The 18,097-nt window shown below is 28.8% G+C and overlaps 1 protein-coding gene across 1 annotated transcript in view; it reads left to right on the plus strand.

The window, feature by feature from the left end:
* Positions 1-9,606, plus strand: part of LOC135962431 (activated Cdc42 kinase-like) — a 37,356-nt gene extending 27,750 nt beyond the window's left edge. The window contains exons 10-11 of the mRNA XM_065514356.1: positions 7,404-8,903; positions 8,968-9,606. Of these exons, the coding sequence (XP_065370428.1) occupies positions 7,404-8,903; positions 8,968-9,159 (1,692 nt within the window). The 3' untranslated portion in view covers positions 9,160-9,606. The remainder of the gene's footprint in view (positions 1-7,403; positions 8,904-8,967) is intronic.
* The last annotated feature ends 8,491 nt before the right edge of the window (positions 9,607-18,097 follow it).

Below are 18,097 nucleotides of genomic sequence, written 5' to 3' on the forward strand. Positions count from 1 at the left end.
TTTATTTCCTTTAAATAAACCGTATGCTGTTACTATTTATATACACAGTGCCATCTTCTAGTAGTTTAATGAATTATATAAAGGACAAAACTAGAATGTTCTATTTCCACAATGATCTCGTCTAGAGCTTAAATATGATGTTTTTTGTAGTTTATGAAATTTACTACACTAATCGGTATTACAAAAATGACGGAAAAATGTGTCGCGTTACAAATCATACTAAAGATTGTGAAACAAAAACCAATGGAACATAATAAATTATGTTCCAGTTCGCTGATTTTCTAGAGGCAGTCGAAAACGAGTTATATTTTTTTGATAACCATTGGGCTTCTACTAAATATAGTGCTACAAATATGCTATCGAAAAATTTAAATAAGAAAATAAATTGTTCAGATCTTTTTATATATATTTTTACTTCAAACGAATGTCGCGTTCGGGACTGTGGAAAAGCTCATATACAATATATATTGTGTGTGTGACTTAAAAATGCGGGATTTACAATAGATGGCGTTTCTTTTGAACGCGATTTTTGTTTTTAATAACTTATATCTCATTTTGAAGGGTAAATATCTGTCATTTATTCTCACTTAGTAATTGAACATTATAATGTAAACAACGTTTTTTTTGCTAAGAAAATGTTAAATTTTTTGAAAAAAATTGATCACCTAAGCTTATGGTGAATGTGTTCCATCGATTTCAACGTGCGAGAGATGGTTTGTGTTTGAAGACCAAGAATTGGAGGCATTACTACATGAAGATTGTTGTAAAACTCAACAAGAACTTGCAAAATTATTGCGAGCTGCTCAAGCAGCATTTTCAAAACGTTTGCGAGCAGCAGGGTTCATACAACAACAGGAAAATTGGGTACTGAGAGACCTTGAAAGACGATTTTGCAGGTCGGAAATGATGCATGAACGCTATCAAAGATAATAATTTTTGAGCCGAATTATTAATTTTCGATGAAAAATGTATACATTACGATAACCCGAAGCGTAAGAGATCGTATGTGAAGCCCGGCCAACCAGCCGAATCGACACCAACACCAACTGTCCATGGCGCTAAGGTATGCTCTGTATTTGGTGGGTCCTATCTATTAAGAGCTGCCGAAATCTGGCCATACCATCACAGGGAACCTGTACCGAACGCAACTGATTCGTTTGAAGCGAGAATTGGCCGAAAAAGCCAAGAATATGAGGGGAGACGTGAAACCCTAATATTCCATTATGACAATGCTCGGCCACATGTTGCAATACGTTTTAAGAAATATTTAGAATGAAGTGGTTGGAAAGCCCAAACTGTGTCCCATCCGACTACTATTTGTTGCGTTCGATACAGAACGCACTCTCTGGGATACGTTTCACTTTGGATCAGAGAATTCTATATTGGCTTGATACGTTCTTGGTCTCAAAAGATGAGCAGTTCTTTTCGCTCGGAATTCATATGTTGCCAGAAAGATGTACAAATGTTTCAAAATAAAAGATAAAAATTAAAAAAAATCCTGTATTTTTAAGTCATACATCCAATATATTAAATGAAAGGTATGATATGCCTTCTTAACGAAGTATAACACTACTTAGAGATTCGATTCCATTTCCGGAAAAAATATTTTTCAATCCGACTTTGAAAAAATTTTAAAAAATAAGTAAATATCTTGGGGTCCAGCCTCTTTCCCTTCGGCTATTTTATATATTGTATTTGGATTCATCCGAAAAGAGAACATTATTCCAATTCTGTATCGACCAATACGGGTTTTATACTCTTCACTATTTTTCATTGGGGACCCCATAAAGAATATATATTCTGGATCATAATAGATAGCGGAGTCGATATTGCCATGTCCGGCTGACTGTTGAAATCAATTTACCGAATCCCACAAATGACTTACAAACATGATTGATACATCAATTTATCGGGTATAGTCCTGGTTTGGTTAATATTCGAGAAAATCTGTTGAGATATAAGCAAATAAACATGACTACATCGATTTTTTTACCTATTTTTCAACAAAATATTTTTTTTCACAAAAAATTGTTTTCAATGAAGGCTATATAAGATTCGGCACAGCCGAATATAGCACGCTTACTTGTTTTATATTAAGACGAAGGGTATATACGATTCCTTACAGCTGTATAAAGCACACTGACTTGATTTTATATACAAACTCTAATAATATTTCGAAATTTTAAGTATAAATGTTGCAGAGATCGATGATATATTTTTTTTTTTAAATACAGATTTGGAATTAATAATAATATAAGGCATTTTTTGCATTATGATTTTACTTTTCTTTATATATTCTTAAAATAACTGATTTAAAAATAGGTTTTATAAAATCAAATTTCAATGTTTACAAATGGTTTGTAATTAAGGTTGTGCAGTAAATTATTTTAGTTTTTAATTAGATGTTCTTATTAATATAAAGTTATTTATATACAGTAAAATATTTGATATTGCAGAATGATTTGATTAATAATTTCAAAAAAAATATATTTTTTAAAAAGGTTACCTTTATTCATCTCTTAAACTAAGTTTTTTTGTCAGATTATATCCTTTTCGCCATATTTTATTCACTAAATTTTACATCACACCCATACTTTGACTGATAATATCGTTTTTTTTTATATAAATAATACTTATAAGCATTCTTAAACTTAAATATGTATTTATAATTAATCATACCTCAAGACTTAATCTAAAATCAAGCAAAAAAAAAATCGAACAACATAAAATCAAACCAACCTCTTAATACATCCTGAACTATGTCCAAAATATACTCCCAAAACTAAATTAAACAAAAAAAAAAAACTCAAAATATTCTAATTCGCATAAGCTTATAACAACTATATTCAATTCTAAAATTCTGATATTATTAATATTATTATACATATTAATACTTACTTACTAACTTACCTACATACAAACTTATATGCATAAAAATATGTTTAGTACACATACATACTACATATTACCTATTAACTACAACAAAAAATAACAACTATTTAATTATAACAAAAAAAAAGAAAAAAATATTTAAAATATTAATTCCTCTCGTGTTTGCTGCATACATACATATATTTATTACCTACATATATTATTATATATTAAAGATTCTATATTATAGAATCTTTGATAAATTACTCTTAACAAGAAAAAAATCTTAATATTTTACAACAAAAAAAAAAACAACATTTCATTATGGAATTGTATTTTAAATTTAAACATAAAAAAACAAAACATTTTTCTATAAATTATTTAAAAACCAAAAAGTTATATTGAAGCGAAAATAATAAATATCAAAAAGTTATTATAACCCTTGAATACTATGGATGTTTTTGTATATTAACTCTTGATCTACATATGTAGTCCTACTTCCGATCTAGAACAAAATAATAACGTTTCATATTTAGGTTAAACGGTCAAACAAAATGAAATTGTATGGCACCTGCAGCAACAGCAACTGTCCGAATTTAACGCACATAGCCATTATAGATCTAGTAAATATCATTCAACTCCAAATTATTTCACTACCGATAGTGAATCAGTTTGAATACCTTATGGGTTACTAGGGTGGCCCTTAATAAACGAAAGTCGGATTTTGGCCAGTCTCACTCCCAAGTTTTGTAAACATTGGTAAAAAAATCATCCTGAAAAAATGTTAGGTAAATCGGTTGGGGTTAAGCCCTTAAGCAAGCCCTCTGAAGTTTTGAGATGCCTTTGCAAGGGGAAAAAATGCATTTTTTTCAGTTTTTGTAAAATTTTTTTTTCCCATCAAAAAATTACTTTTGCAATTTAATTTAAAAGAATAGAAATGTGTAGTAATTGTCGTTCTAATTTGACATAAAGAACAGAAATTGGTCAAAAAATTTTAAAGTTATTAAAAATTCCCCAGGCCACTAGAACAAGTAATGTAGGAACAAAATTAACAAAACTTCAATTTAAATCTTTTAAAAATTTTGTTAAACAAATTTCAGAATTTTTTGATCATCACATTGGGATTTATAAGGAACATAATAGGGAATAAAAATATGAAAAAAGTATGACAATACCTCCTATAGTTTTTCCGTACCTGCGATTTAAATTTTCCGATTTTCGATTAAAACTAATTGCCTAACTGTTAGGAATTTTAAGTATAACATATCAGAATATTATGGTCCAGATTATTATAAATATAGTCTGAGAGTTTTACTAAAATTGGAAAACGTTAAACCTTAATTCGTGAAGGTCAAAGGTAAATTTTTTCAATATTTGGAATTTCTAATTTAAAGACAGCGAAATGTTATTTATTTTTGGACCGATTTTGATGAAACTTAAGAAAAATATAACATTTTCTAGTATTTATAATAACAGCACAAAAATGGAAATTAACCCTTAATGGCACTTGGGGTTAAAATAACACTCAAATTTTAAAATCACAAAAAATACAGTTAATATGAATGCTGCTAATTTTAATGTTTTTTATAATTAAATAAACTGAATCATCTAAGATCAGGCAGAGTGAAATGAGTATCGGATCTTTTAGAATGTGTAAGTAGGCCTACAAACTGACGTAATATTATTTTTTCCAGCTGGAAAGTTTTTGGCTCACAGTTGCCTATATAGTTGTCATATGTGCACCTTGATTCAATCAGTAAATCTCTTCCTCTCTCTATAAAACAATATGACTCTTCCATTTGAATTGTAACATTGAGCAAGTTAATCTTTAGTAAATATTTTATTTAGAAGGAATGTTGTTCCATTATCTACTATCTATTTTTATTATAATATCGCTTTCATATCCAACATCTACGAATTAGCGTTAGACGCAGATTTGTTTCTATTTTGCCAACATTCGCCTTTAAATGAGGACCGTTCTCCTGGCTGGCTGTCTCTTTTTTTTCTCGCAATTTTCTGGAAAAACCGCTCACCATTCATATCTCTGAAATTGTCAAAATTCGAATGGAAGAAATTAATGTTTGCCTAAAAAAAATTATTTTAGCGACATTCACCCGAATAAAATTACGATTGTACAGTAGAGTAGAACCAAAATATTTTGGAAATAAATCTGACCTTTCTAACTGGCTGATCCGATTGACATGTAATTTCACATAGGCGTAGCTTTGTGGTGTCTCAAAGTACGACTACTCTAATATGTACTATATTGATACGTTTTTACCCTTTAAAAACGGTGGTTTATTTCCATTAAATAAACTGGATTCTTTTAATTACAAATACAAGCGACCTGTATTTTAAAAATTTGTAATAACTCTTTATTAAAATCTACACAAAAATAGTTTTAATAGTCACCGTCTTTTAATACACACGCTTATATTACTCACTTAAAAAACTCAGTGGTAATACTGTGATGTTAATTATAACAGTGCCCTCGAACTGTGACTCACAACTCGCTGTTACTATTTATATTCTCAGGCCATCTTCTAGAAGCATCATGAATAATCTAACGTAAATACTAGAATGTTGTATTTCCACAATGATCACCTAGAGCTTTTAAAGCTGCTTCACAGTTAATGTTGTCATACTTATAAACAATGTTAACTGCGTGTTATCAAAATTGTTGATAAGTAAAAGTTTATACTGATGAACATGTTTATAAACAGGATGCAAGGATGTTGCAAGTAGCCGTTACATACCGTTAAATTTAAATTGATAATGCAATTTCGTAACAATATTCTTAAAACCCAAAATGTAATTAATTTTGCTCGAAAAACTTCCTGCTCATTTTCCTAATAACACAAAATCAATTTTTTTTTCCAAAATTACAAGGTCCGACCTATAAATTTTGATAGAGGAGACAAAAAAAAAGACACGTGTATCGACGTTTTGAAAGTTTACATCTGAATTTCATTTGAGGGGGTTTAAAGTTTCCCAACTCTGGCACATTCTTATTGTTAATCTTCATAAGAAACCATGTGATCCTTACATTTTAGGTATAAAATGTGTTCAGCAAAGTTATGTAAAATGTTACGGATTTTTGTTGAATATGTTAACCCTCTAAATCCTCAAGGCATGGGTCTTTTTTGTCCTTCTCTTAAAAATGAGCAAAAAACACCATTAAAACAGGGATTTAAGGGGTTAAAATGTTCCGCAAAAATATTATCCGTAAAATTTGACTATAAGTCCCTGAATACAAGAAAACAGAAAATTCAACCAGAAAGTCAGAAATAAGACACAACAAAAGAGAGCCGAGGGTTAATTTCGCATTTATTAAGAATTTTATTTTAAAGAACATTTTAGGTATAAAATGTGTTTAGCAAAGTTATGTAAAATGTTACGGAGAATATTTTTGTTGAATATGTTAACCCTCTAAATCCTCAAGGCATGGGTCTTTTTTGTCCTTTTAAAAAAGAGCAACAAACTCCATTAAAACAGGGATTTAAGGGGTTAAAATGTTCCGCAAAAATATGATCCGTGAAATTTTACTATAAGTCTCTGAATACACCAAAACAGAAAATTCAACCAGTATGTCAGAAATAAGACAACAAAAGAGAGCTTAGGGTTAATTTCGCATATGAAAAGAAAACATAAATTCAATCAAGCCATTTCAAGCACGCTTAAAATATGCTAATAGGAGTTTAGTTAGTTAGGCCTTTCCGTATTTCATTTATTTTTTATCGAAATTATTTTGTATTAAGGCTAAGTGTTTTAAAATCTCAAAGCTGAAATTAAAAAATGTACAACAGTTTTAGATACTATGATGTATTCCTAATCATTTGAATTATTAGTTTACTAGCCCCAGACCAAATGTATGGGCAAGAATTGCGGGATTTGCTTTCCCTAATTTGTATATAGTATGTCCACCTTTACATTTGTTATCAAAAAGGTATAGCGACTTAAAAAATTTCATTGTGATATGAAACCTTTATTTGCATGTTCTCCGATTTTCGGTGGACCAATTTTCACTTTTCATCACATATTTAGTCATTATTCTGAGCAATATTTTCGCCATTATTTTGGTATTTTTGGTAATGGCAAATTTATTGATTTCCCAGTTCTAATTTTCCGAGATTATGGAAAATTTTTGTTTGCGAAAAATGATTCCTGTGAACTTTCCCTAAGCCAAACTTTATTAAAAAGATACAACTTATTTTCAAATTAAACTTTTATACATTTCTGAATACCACACAATTTTCTATATTTTAATATAGTACAATATATCTATACACAAATACTTTTACTAAATCATTTTCTATGCAAATTTGTTACAATATTAAACAGATTATTTGCTCTCAATTTTAAACTAATTAAATTATAAACTTTTTTCGCTTTTCTGTTATAATTTAAGTTGCTTTTCTTTAATCCTTAGCATTTTTATTTATAAACATTATTTTATTTCTTTTATATTATTTTTATTTTTTGGTTTTGTTATCCCTCTCTTTTACTTTCAATTCCCGCATGCTTGTTTTTAGGCCATAATCAGAGAAGAGGGTCGTGAAGCTTACAATAGCTTAATCGAGCGTAAACACACTATGGACATCGACACCACCGTATGTCTGTTGAGAAAACAGGAGACACAGTTTCCTCTAAAGTCTGCCAAGACATTGCCAAGACGTTCGTGTCATTTGAAAAATGATAGTGATGAGTTTATTTCCACTATACCCTTAAGGTCAGCTGGCAACGATCATGATTTGATAATACCGCCTTTACAAAATGCACCACGACCTACAACGCTACCCACACGAGGTGCAGCTAATCGTTTGCGTAAAGCCGAATTAGGCATTTTGAAAGATGGCAATCATATTGAGATGAATAGCAATCCGGCTTTAAATAATCGTGTGGCAGACAATGTATCACCCTGTGAAAGTCCTAGCTATGTTACCAGTACTTCCTATAAATTCCCAGAAAAATTCTCAAACACAGCAACACAGGAAGGGGATCAGAATTCGCTGCCGGTATTGCCACCTAAAGAGGGTAAAAAACATATATTGGCCAATCCCAAAAGACATGTACGCAAGTATCCCTTGATCATACCAGCAAATGGTGTACAAAGGACCCTTAATAGAGTCATGGGAGAGGAGGAGAAATCAACATTGTTGAAAACGAATTCATCAACAAATACAAATCAACGCAACTTGTCCACAGTCAAACCTTTCAATATCAATAATAATAACAACAACAACAGTATGGCAGAATATGAGAACACTACTAAACTTCAAAGTGACACTTCCAAGGAAGACCGCACCTATCAAAATATTGGTTCTGATGATACGGCCTCTTTACAATTCGAATCTATTTTGGAGGCAGACTCCAATAAAGATCAAATTCTACAATCTCCCGATGTAACCGATGGCTTTTATAATTTCTCCATACAAAAAGATCATTATCACAAGAGTAAGGAAGTGGAGTATGATGCCCAAAAACTGGCCAGTGGTTTGTATGTGAACGAAGATGAGCTCAGGAATTTGGATATTGACAAAAGCATGGCCAAACTAAATAAACAAAATGTTGATAATAAAAAATCCAATGAGAGTTTGGAGGCCAAAGCTACCCCCTTAGCAGAAGAAAAATTTAAAGATTTATCCAAACCCATAGAAATTACAGAAGAAAGTTTTGATCAAATACCGCCATCTGTAACAGCAGCGTCTGCGGAGTTTTTATTGAAAACAACAACAGCAACAACGAAACCCTCAAAGGCCGACAATGAGCTTGCTGGCAATGCTCTCTTCAAGAAAGTTCGCGAATCTGTAGAACAAGCCATGACAAAATCAACTGACGGCAGTGAGGCATCTCTAAAGCTGAAACCCCTAACCGAAGCAGAATTGTTTTCGGCCGCTGTTAATCGTCTAAACGATTGCAATTCGGTTAGCTGTGAGGATTTACTAGAGTTTTCGGACAAAAAGCCGAAAGGCCATGAGAGAGGAGTGGACTCGGATGAAGTTCGCATAATGATGAAGGTTTTAGGAAAGGATGTAAGTTTAAGCCTATTGCTAGTAATTTCTTAATAAATAATATACTTTTCTCTTACTCTTTCAGAGCTTTCCTGAGCGCTGTTTAAAATCGCTTGAATTCATAGACTGGGATGTTCATAAAGCCATTAAAATTATTAAACTACAAAACATACTAAACGACATGGACTTGGGTTTACCCGAGACTGTGGAATATTTATTAAAATACGACTGGGATCTACACACAACCGCCAGACGTCTCAAAAGTTTAAAGACTTGAATACATACATATTGATTGATATCAGACTTTGTTTTCCATTTATTTATCCATATGGTAAACCACCATTTCATTAATTTAATTTATACATTTTATATTAACTATAATCAAACTTAAGATATTTTTTTTCCAAGGAAATTAAAATCTAATTAACGCATGCATTTCTATGTTTGTTTTCTCTTCTGTAGCTTTAAGTAATCTCAAAGAAGAAAATTACTATTAACATTTTTGTACTTATGATCAAATTACTTTTAACGTCATTATTTAATTACGTTTTCGGGGCGTATTTTATCTTTTTTTTTGTATTCATTATTATTTTTTAACATTTATACATTATTTTTACATTCATTAAGTGAATAAGTAAGTGCCTTTGTAACCATGATGATCTTATAAAGAATAAAAACCGAAATAATTATTAAAACCACATATTAAAACAAAATAATCAAAGAATGTTTTTAATTTCTTGCGAGGTTAAATTTGTGTTGGAAAATGTAAGTAAGTTCATGATTTTTTTTCCTCTAGGACCTCGTATTACCGATCTATGAGTGATTTTAGATTTTTCATATAAAAATCGATATTTGGTGGGAAATATAAGTGATCACAGATTTTTTTCCTTTTTCCTCTGGGACCTCTTATTAACGATCTATGAGTGATTTTAGATTTTTCATATAAAAATCGATATTTGTTGGGAAAAATGAGTGATCACAGATTTTTGTCCTTTTTCCTCTAGGACCTCTTGTTAACGATCTACGAGTGATTTTAGATTTTTCATATAAAAATCGATATTTGTTGGGAAAAATGAGTGATCACAGATTTTTGTCCTTTTTCCTCTAAAAATCAATATTTGGTGGGAAATATGAGTGATCACAGATTTTAGTCCTTTTTCCTCTAGGACCTCTTATTAACAATCTACGAGTGATTTTAGATTTTTCATATAAAAATCAATATTTGGTGGGAAATACGAGTGATCACAGATTTTTGTTCTTTTTCCTCTAGAACCTCTTATTAACAATCTACGAGTGATTTTAGATTTTTCATATAAAAATCGATATTTGTTGGGAAAAATGAGTGATCACAGATTTTTGTCCTTTTTCCTCTAGGACCTCTTGTTAACGATCTACGAGTGATTTTAGATTTTTCATATAAAAATTGATATTTGGTGGGAAATATGAGTGATCACAGATTTTTGTCTTTTTTCTCCAGGACCTTTTACTAGCAATCTACGTGTGATTTTAGAGTTTTCATTTAAAAACCGATATTTATTGGGAAATATGAGTGATCACAGATTTTTGTTCTTTTTCCTCTAGGAGCTCTTATTAACGATCTACGAGCGATTTTAGATTTTACATATAAAAATCGATATTTGGTGAGAAATATGAGTGATCACAGATTTTTGTCTTTTTTCTCCAGGACCTCTTATTAACGATCTACGAGTGATTTTAGAATTTTCATTTAAAAACCGATATTTGTTGGGAAATATGAGTGATCACAGATTTTTGTTCTTTTTCCTCTAGGACCTCTTATTAACGATCTACGATTGATTTTAGATTTTACATATAAAAATCGATATTTGGTGAAAAATATGATTGATCACAGATTTTTGTTCTTTTTCCTCTAGAACCTCTTATTAACAATCTACGAGTGATTTTAGGGAAATATGAGTGATCACAGATTTGTGTCCTTTTTCCTCCAGGACCTCTTATTAACGATCTACGAGTGATTTTAGAATTTTCATTTAAAAACCGATATTTGTTGGGAAATATGAGTGATCACAGATTTTTGTCCTTTTTCCTCCAGGACCTCTTATTAACGATCTACGAGTGATTTTAGATTTTACATATAAAAATCGATATTTGGTGAGAAATATGAGTGATCACAGATTTTTGTTCTTTTTCCTCTAGGACCTCTTATTAACAATCTACGAGTGATTATAGATTTTACATATAAAAATCAATATTTGGTGGGAAATATGAGTGATCACAGATTTTTGTTCTTTTTCCTCTAGGACCTCTTATTAACAATCTACGAGTGATTTTAGATTTTACATATAAAAATCAATATTTGGTGGGAAATATGAGTGATCACAGATTTTTGTTCTTTTTCCTCTAGGACCTCTTATTAACAATCTACGAGTGATTATAGATTTTACATATAAAAATCAATATTTGGTGGGAAATATGAGTGATCACAGATTTTTGTTCTTTTTCCTCTAGGACCTCTTATTAACAATCTACGAGTGATTTTAGATTTTTCATATAAAAATCAATATTTGGTGGGAAATATGAGTGATCACAGATTTTTGTTCTTTTTCCTCTAGAACCTCTTATTAACAATCTACGAGTGATTTTAGATTTTACATATAAAAATCAATATTTGGTGGGAAATATGAGTGATCACAGATTTTTGTCCCTTTTCCTCTAGGACCTCTTGTTAACGATCTACGAGTGATTTTAGATTTTTCATATAAAAATCGTTATTTATTGGGAAATATGAGTGATCACAGATTTTTGTCCTTTTTCCTCTAGGACCTCTTATTAGCAATCTACGAGTGATTTTAGAATTTTCATTTAAAAACCGATATTTATTGGGAAAAATCGATATTTGTTGGGAAAAATGAGTGATCACAGATTTTTGTCCTTTTTCCTCTAGGACCTCTTATTAACAATCTACGAGTGATTTTAAAATTTTCATTTAAAAATTTATATTTGCTGGAAAAAATGAGTGATCACAGATTTTTGTCCTTTTGCCTCTAGGACCTCTTATTAACAATCTACGAGTGATTTTAGATTTAACATATAAAAATCGATATTTATTGGGAAAAATGAGTGATCACAGATTTTTGTCCTTTTTCCTCTAGGACCTCTTATTAACAGTCTACAAGTGATTTTTAATTTAAAAATCGATTTTTGGTGGGAAATATGAGTGATCACAGATTTTTGTCCTTTCTCCTCTAGGACCTCTTATTAACAATCTACGTGTTATTTTAGATTTTTCATATAAAAATCAATATTTGTTGGGAAAAATGAGTGATCACAGATTTTTGTCCTTTTTCCTCTGGGACCTCTTATTAACAATATACGAGTGATTTTAGATTTTTCATATAAAAATCGATATTTGGTGGGAAATATGAGTGATCACAGATTTTTGTCATTTTTCCTCTAGGACCTCTTATTAACAATATACGAGTGATTTTAGATTTTTCATATAAAAATTGATATTTGTTGGGAAAAATGAGTGATCACAGATTTTTGTCCTTTTTCCTCTAGGACCTCTTATTAACAATCTACGAGTGATTTTATATTCTTCATATAAAAATCGATATTTGTTGGGAAAAATGAGTGATCACAGATTTTTGTCCTTTTTCCTCTAGGACCGCTTATTAACGATCTACAAGTGATTTTATGTTTTTCATATAAAAATCGATATTTGGTGAGAAATATGAGTGATCACAGATTTTTGTCCTTTTTCCTCTAGGAGCTCTTATTAACGATCTACGAGTGATTTTAGAATTTTCATTTAAAAACCGATATTTATTGAGAAATATGAGTGATCACAGATTTTTTTCCTTTTTCCTCTAGGACCTCTTATTAACAATCTACGAGTGATTTTAGATTTTTCATATAAAAATCGATATTTGTTGGGAAAAATGAGTGATCACAGATTTTTGTCCTTTTTCCTCTAGAACATCTTATTAACGTTCTATGAGTGATTTTAGATTTTTCATATAAAAATTGATATTTGTTGGGAAAAATGAGTGATCACAGATTTTTGTCCTTTCTCCTCTAGGAGCTTTCGATCTACGAGTGATTTTAGAATTTTCATTTAAAAACCGATATTTATTGGGAAATATAAGTGATCACAGATTTTTGTCCTTTTTCCTTTATTATTAATAATCTACAAGTGATTGTAGATTTTTCATATAAAAATCGATATTTGTTGGGAAATATGAGTGATCACAGATTTTTTTCCTTTTTCCTCTAGGACCTCTTATTAACAATCTACGAGTGATTTTAGATTTTTCATATAAAAATCGATATTTGTTGGGAAAAATTAGTGATCACAGATTTTTGTCCTTTTTCCTCTAGGACCTCTTATTAACAATAACCAGTGATTTTAGATTTTTCATATAAAAATCGTTTTTTGGTGGGAAATATGAGTGATCAGAGATTTTTGTCCTTTTTCCTCTAGGACCTCTTATTAACGATCTACGAGTGATTTTAGATTTTTCATTTAAAAATCGATATTTGTTAGAAAAAATGAGTGATCACAGATTTTTGTCCTTTCTCCTCCTCTTATTAACAATCTACCAGTGATTTTAGATTTTTGTTGGGATATATGAGTGATCACAGATTTTTGTCCTTTTTCCTCTGGGACCTCTTATTAACAATCTACAAGTGATTTTAGATTTTTCATATAAAACTTGATATTTGTTGGGAAAAATGAGTGATCACAGATTTTTGTCCTATTTCCTCTAGGACCTCTTCTTAACGATCTACGAATGATTTTAGATTTTTCATATAAAAATCGATATTTGTTGGGAAAAATGAGTGATCACAGTTTTTTGTCCTTTTTCCTCTAGGACCGCTTGTTAACGATCTACGAGTGATTTTAGATTTTTCAAATCGATATTTGTTGGGAAAAATGAGTGATTACATATTTTTGTCCTTTTTCCTCTAGGACCTCTTGGTAACAATCTACGAGTGATTTTAGATTTTTCATATAAAAATCAATATTTGTTGGGAAATATGAGTGATCACAGATTTTTGTCCTTTTTCCTCTAGGACCTCTTATTAACGTTCTATGAGTGATTTTAAATTTTACATATAAAAATCGCTAGTTGGTGGGATCATAGATTATTGTCCTTTTTCTTCTAGGATCTATTATTAAATTAAAAACTCGGTTTAAATATTGTTTTCATTAAATACTTTTATTTATACATACATATTTAATTTACATTTTAATATTTTTTTTTTATATTTTTTTCAAATATATATATTTCTATATAGCTTTATAAATATTCTTATAAATACCATAATTTTTTGTTTATTTAAATTCAATAATTTATTTATTTATGTATATTGAATTTCAATAATGTTATAATCATCTTGTTATTAAAAATTAATATTTTATTTAAATTAGATATTGTACATTTTTCGAATTTCAATTTTTACATGTAAGATTTTGTTAAATACATACATATGTATGTCCTTTTTTTATTATTATTTATTTTCATTTAGTTGAAATAACTATGTGAATAGTTTGTTTATGTATTTTTTATTATTTAAATGCAAATGTGTCACATACATACAGACGACATTTAAAAAAAAGTTAGATTTTTTGTTTGTTTTAAGCAAATATTGCATCAAATTAAATTTGAGAGAAATAAAAAATAATAGAATAAACTATATATATATACTATTTAAATAATAAAATAAACAATATTTATTTAACTAACATATATATGTATGTATATATAATATACATACATATTGGTTGAGTATATTTGAGTATTAAACAAAATAATGGTTACAAAACTAAATATACTTGTATAAAAAAAAAATAAAATAAAACTTTCAGTTTAACTAAAATTTAAACAAATACTTAAAAAACAAATAAGATAGTTATATTCGGCTGGGCCGAATCATATATACCCCTAACTAAAGTATACTTTAAGATAAAGATGGTAAATATTTTTTGGTGGAAAAAATTTCGGTTTAAAAAATATTTTTCCCGATTTTGACCCATTATCGTTCCGAATTATTATGGCTTATAGAAGTCTTTGGAAAGGTCTTTTAAATGTCTATCATTAGATATCCATATTGTCTATATTAATTACTTAGTAATCCAGATATAGATAAAAAGGCAAAAATTCAAGGTAGTCGTGGTTTTTTGCTTATATCTCAGGCATTTGTGAGCCGATTTTCTCGAATTTTAATAGCAACCTAGGCGGAACTATTGCGGATATATTGATGTATCAATCATAAATGTAAGTTATTTGGGGGCTTGGGAAACTTGATTTCAACATACAGATAGACAGACGGAAATGAAAAAAAATGGTGAAGGGTATAAAAATACTAAGAAATAAAATGTTTTACAAAATTTATAAAAAATACTAAGATAGAAATAATATCACCAAAATGAAGTTGAGTATTTTTTGTGACTATAATAATAATAATTCATGCCAACAACTGAATACCCTTTAATAATATAACTAAATGATTGAAGGAAATAAAAATGATGATGAAATGAGTTTTTAAATATCAAAATAAATGCAATATCGTTTCATATAGTTTATTTGTGGCTATTTTCACTTTCATTAGTTGCCTAGATATGTTGTGTTTTTTATTTAAACTAAATAATATTTTTTTAATTTATTTTATATATAGTTTATTTTGCTCTTAATAAAACTAAAATATTTCATTTTCGTTGCCCGAAAAATGTGGGTTTGTGGTGGTTTTATAGAAACTGGATATTTTTAATATATTTTACTTTGTTTTAACTAAAATTTTATTCATATATCTGCACTAGAAAAAGCCAAACAAGTGATTATAAAAATTTAAATTAGAAATTTTGTTTAAATTTGCAAATAAGCTCTAAAAATTGTTTAATAGGCACATTCTTTTTTTTTTGGTTTTTAATTTTTCATTCTTAGAATCCTTTCTTTATAAAAAATACTATTTTAAAGTTGGTTTTAACTAAAATTTTAGGGGAATATTAAAGAGAAGTATAAATTGCAAGGAGGTGAAACAATTTAGGATAGAAAATCAGCTATGAAAAATTACAACATATTAAATTTGTTAGCCTTGTATTTTTTAATCCGTTAATACTTAATTGATTTAATTAATTTTTAAATAAATCACCACCTCCTTAACTATTTTTATACTTCAGGTTTCAAATCATTATCAGTAAATCATTGGGCAAGTATTATTTAGTTTCTTTTAATAAAATATGTTTCTGATTTTTTTCTTTTTATTATAAATATAAACTTAAATGCTAAATTATGTTTAAAAATATGTATGTTTATTTAAAATTTACATGAAAATCAAAATCAGTCAGACTTTTAAAGAAAACTAATTTCTTATGTTTTGTTTTTTAATACTTAATAATGTTGCGGGTTTTTCTTTTTAAAATTAATGTTTAATTTTTTATTTAAAAATATATATTTTTAAACTTACATAAATTAAATTTTACTTAACTTATATATTTTTAAATAATTTTAATATTAATACATAAATTTGTCTTTAATCTAAGGTTTATTTACATCATCTTTTGTGAGAAATATTTTGTAATTTAACTTTAATTTGTTGCCTTTAAAACCACTGTTGTTTTGTATTATTGTTTTGTAATATATTGTTTTTGTAAACATGTAACTTAGATTTCAAATGTTTAGCAACATTTACTTAAGAAATTTTGTTTATAAACAAGTTAATTGGGATACTTTTGTATATACATACATATTAATGATACATTGATTTGTAACTGGAGAGCAACACAGACAGAGAGAGCTTTCAAGATGGCGATAGTAAGCAGTGATGCCAATTATTTATTATCAAAACGCCTTTGTTAAATATTAATGATACATTGGTTTGTAACTAGAGAGAAACAGAGAGAGAGAGAGAAGGTTTAAGATGGCGTTAGAAAGCAGTGAACGCATTTGCTAAATATTACTAGCAGATATTTATGGTGACTTAGGAATCTTTGTAAGGAAATGGCTGTGTAAGGAGTTTAAATAGATTATGAAGTGATAAGTTGATGTCTATTATGGTTTCTTAAAGAGATCAATCAGCCGCTGCCTGTTTATGTTATGAAAAATTCAAGACATTCACAAAAAATGCACAATAAATTTCTTTCTCTGTTAGAAACTGTCCAAATATTTATTAAGATGTTTGTTTCTTATTTAAAAATGTTTATGAACTTTTAGAGGCAAATAATCGATCATATTCGTTCCCTGGTGGATATGAGTGTCGACCATTGATGTAAATGCTAAAATCTTTCTGATAGTTTTATCTTTTTAATGAAATGTCTGTTATTTTCTGACAAAAATTTGGTGAAGTAACGGGCATAAGCAATAGTTTAATCAGGAATTCAAGTGATGACTAAGTGGTTCGATTTAGATGAATCGTGCCTGATTTTAATATTATCGTAAGCCACAAAACACAAATTTTAAAGGAGAAGGTTTTTTTTGAGTATTTTGAAATTTATACATAGAATTAAAAATATTATGATGCGATATAATATAATTTCGTTCAAGCTATTTGTCTATTTTTCAAAAATATTAGCTTTGTTCAATAACTAAAAGTTGTTACTAGTTAGTAACAATTGTTACTGGAAAAGCGTTCATTAACTCAAAAAACTTTCAAGTAGAGCAAAAATCAAGAGCGTATAAATTTTAGAGACTGTTCTCTCATTGCAAACTTTTGACTTTTGACAATTAAAAATTTATGGAATACTTTATAGAAAAATATGACAAAAAATGTTTTTTATTGAATTTTTGCATAGATAAAAATTTTTCGAATTGAAATTAAATTTTTATTTATAAATAGTTTTTAATGAAATTTCTCAGTTATGTAGATTTTTCTATTTAAAATAGAAAAATAAAAACGAATTTTGAAATTTATTATCAGCAATCACGCAATTCCCAAAAAAGTGTTGAAAAATTCCAAAAATGTTAATTTTTAGTTTTTTGGCTATAATATCCATACCAGGGTCGGGGTTATCGGGACCCTTTACAAAATAATTAGAAACATATTGAGCCACCTATAATCGGTTACTATATTTTGATATCGGATACGCGATTTGAGAATTTTTGCCCCAAAATTTTATTTTACATAAAAAATAGGTGGTTTTTGAAAGGACCTGGTCCCCTCTGTAAGAACAATTTTGAAATTAGTTTTCTTTTAAAATATTTTGTGAAAACTTAGCTTTTCGAAAGTAGAAATTC

This window comes from Calliphora vicina, chromosome 5 (assembly GCF_958450345.1).
Source record: "Calliphora vicina chromosome 5, idCalVici1.1, whole genome shotgun sequence".
Lineage (NCBI taxonomy): Eukaryota > Metazoa > Arthropoda > Insecta > Diptera > Calliphoridae > Calliphora > Calliphora vicina.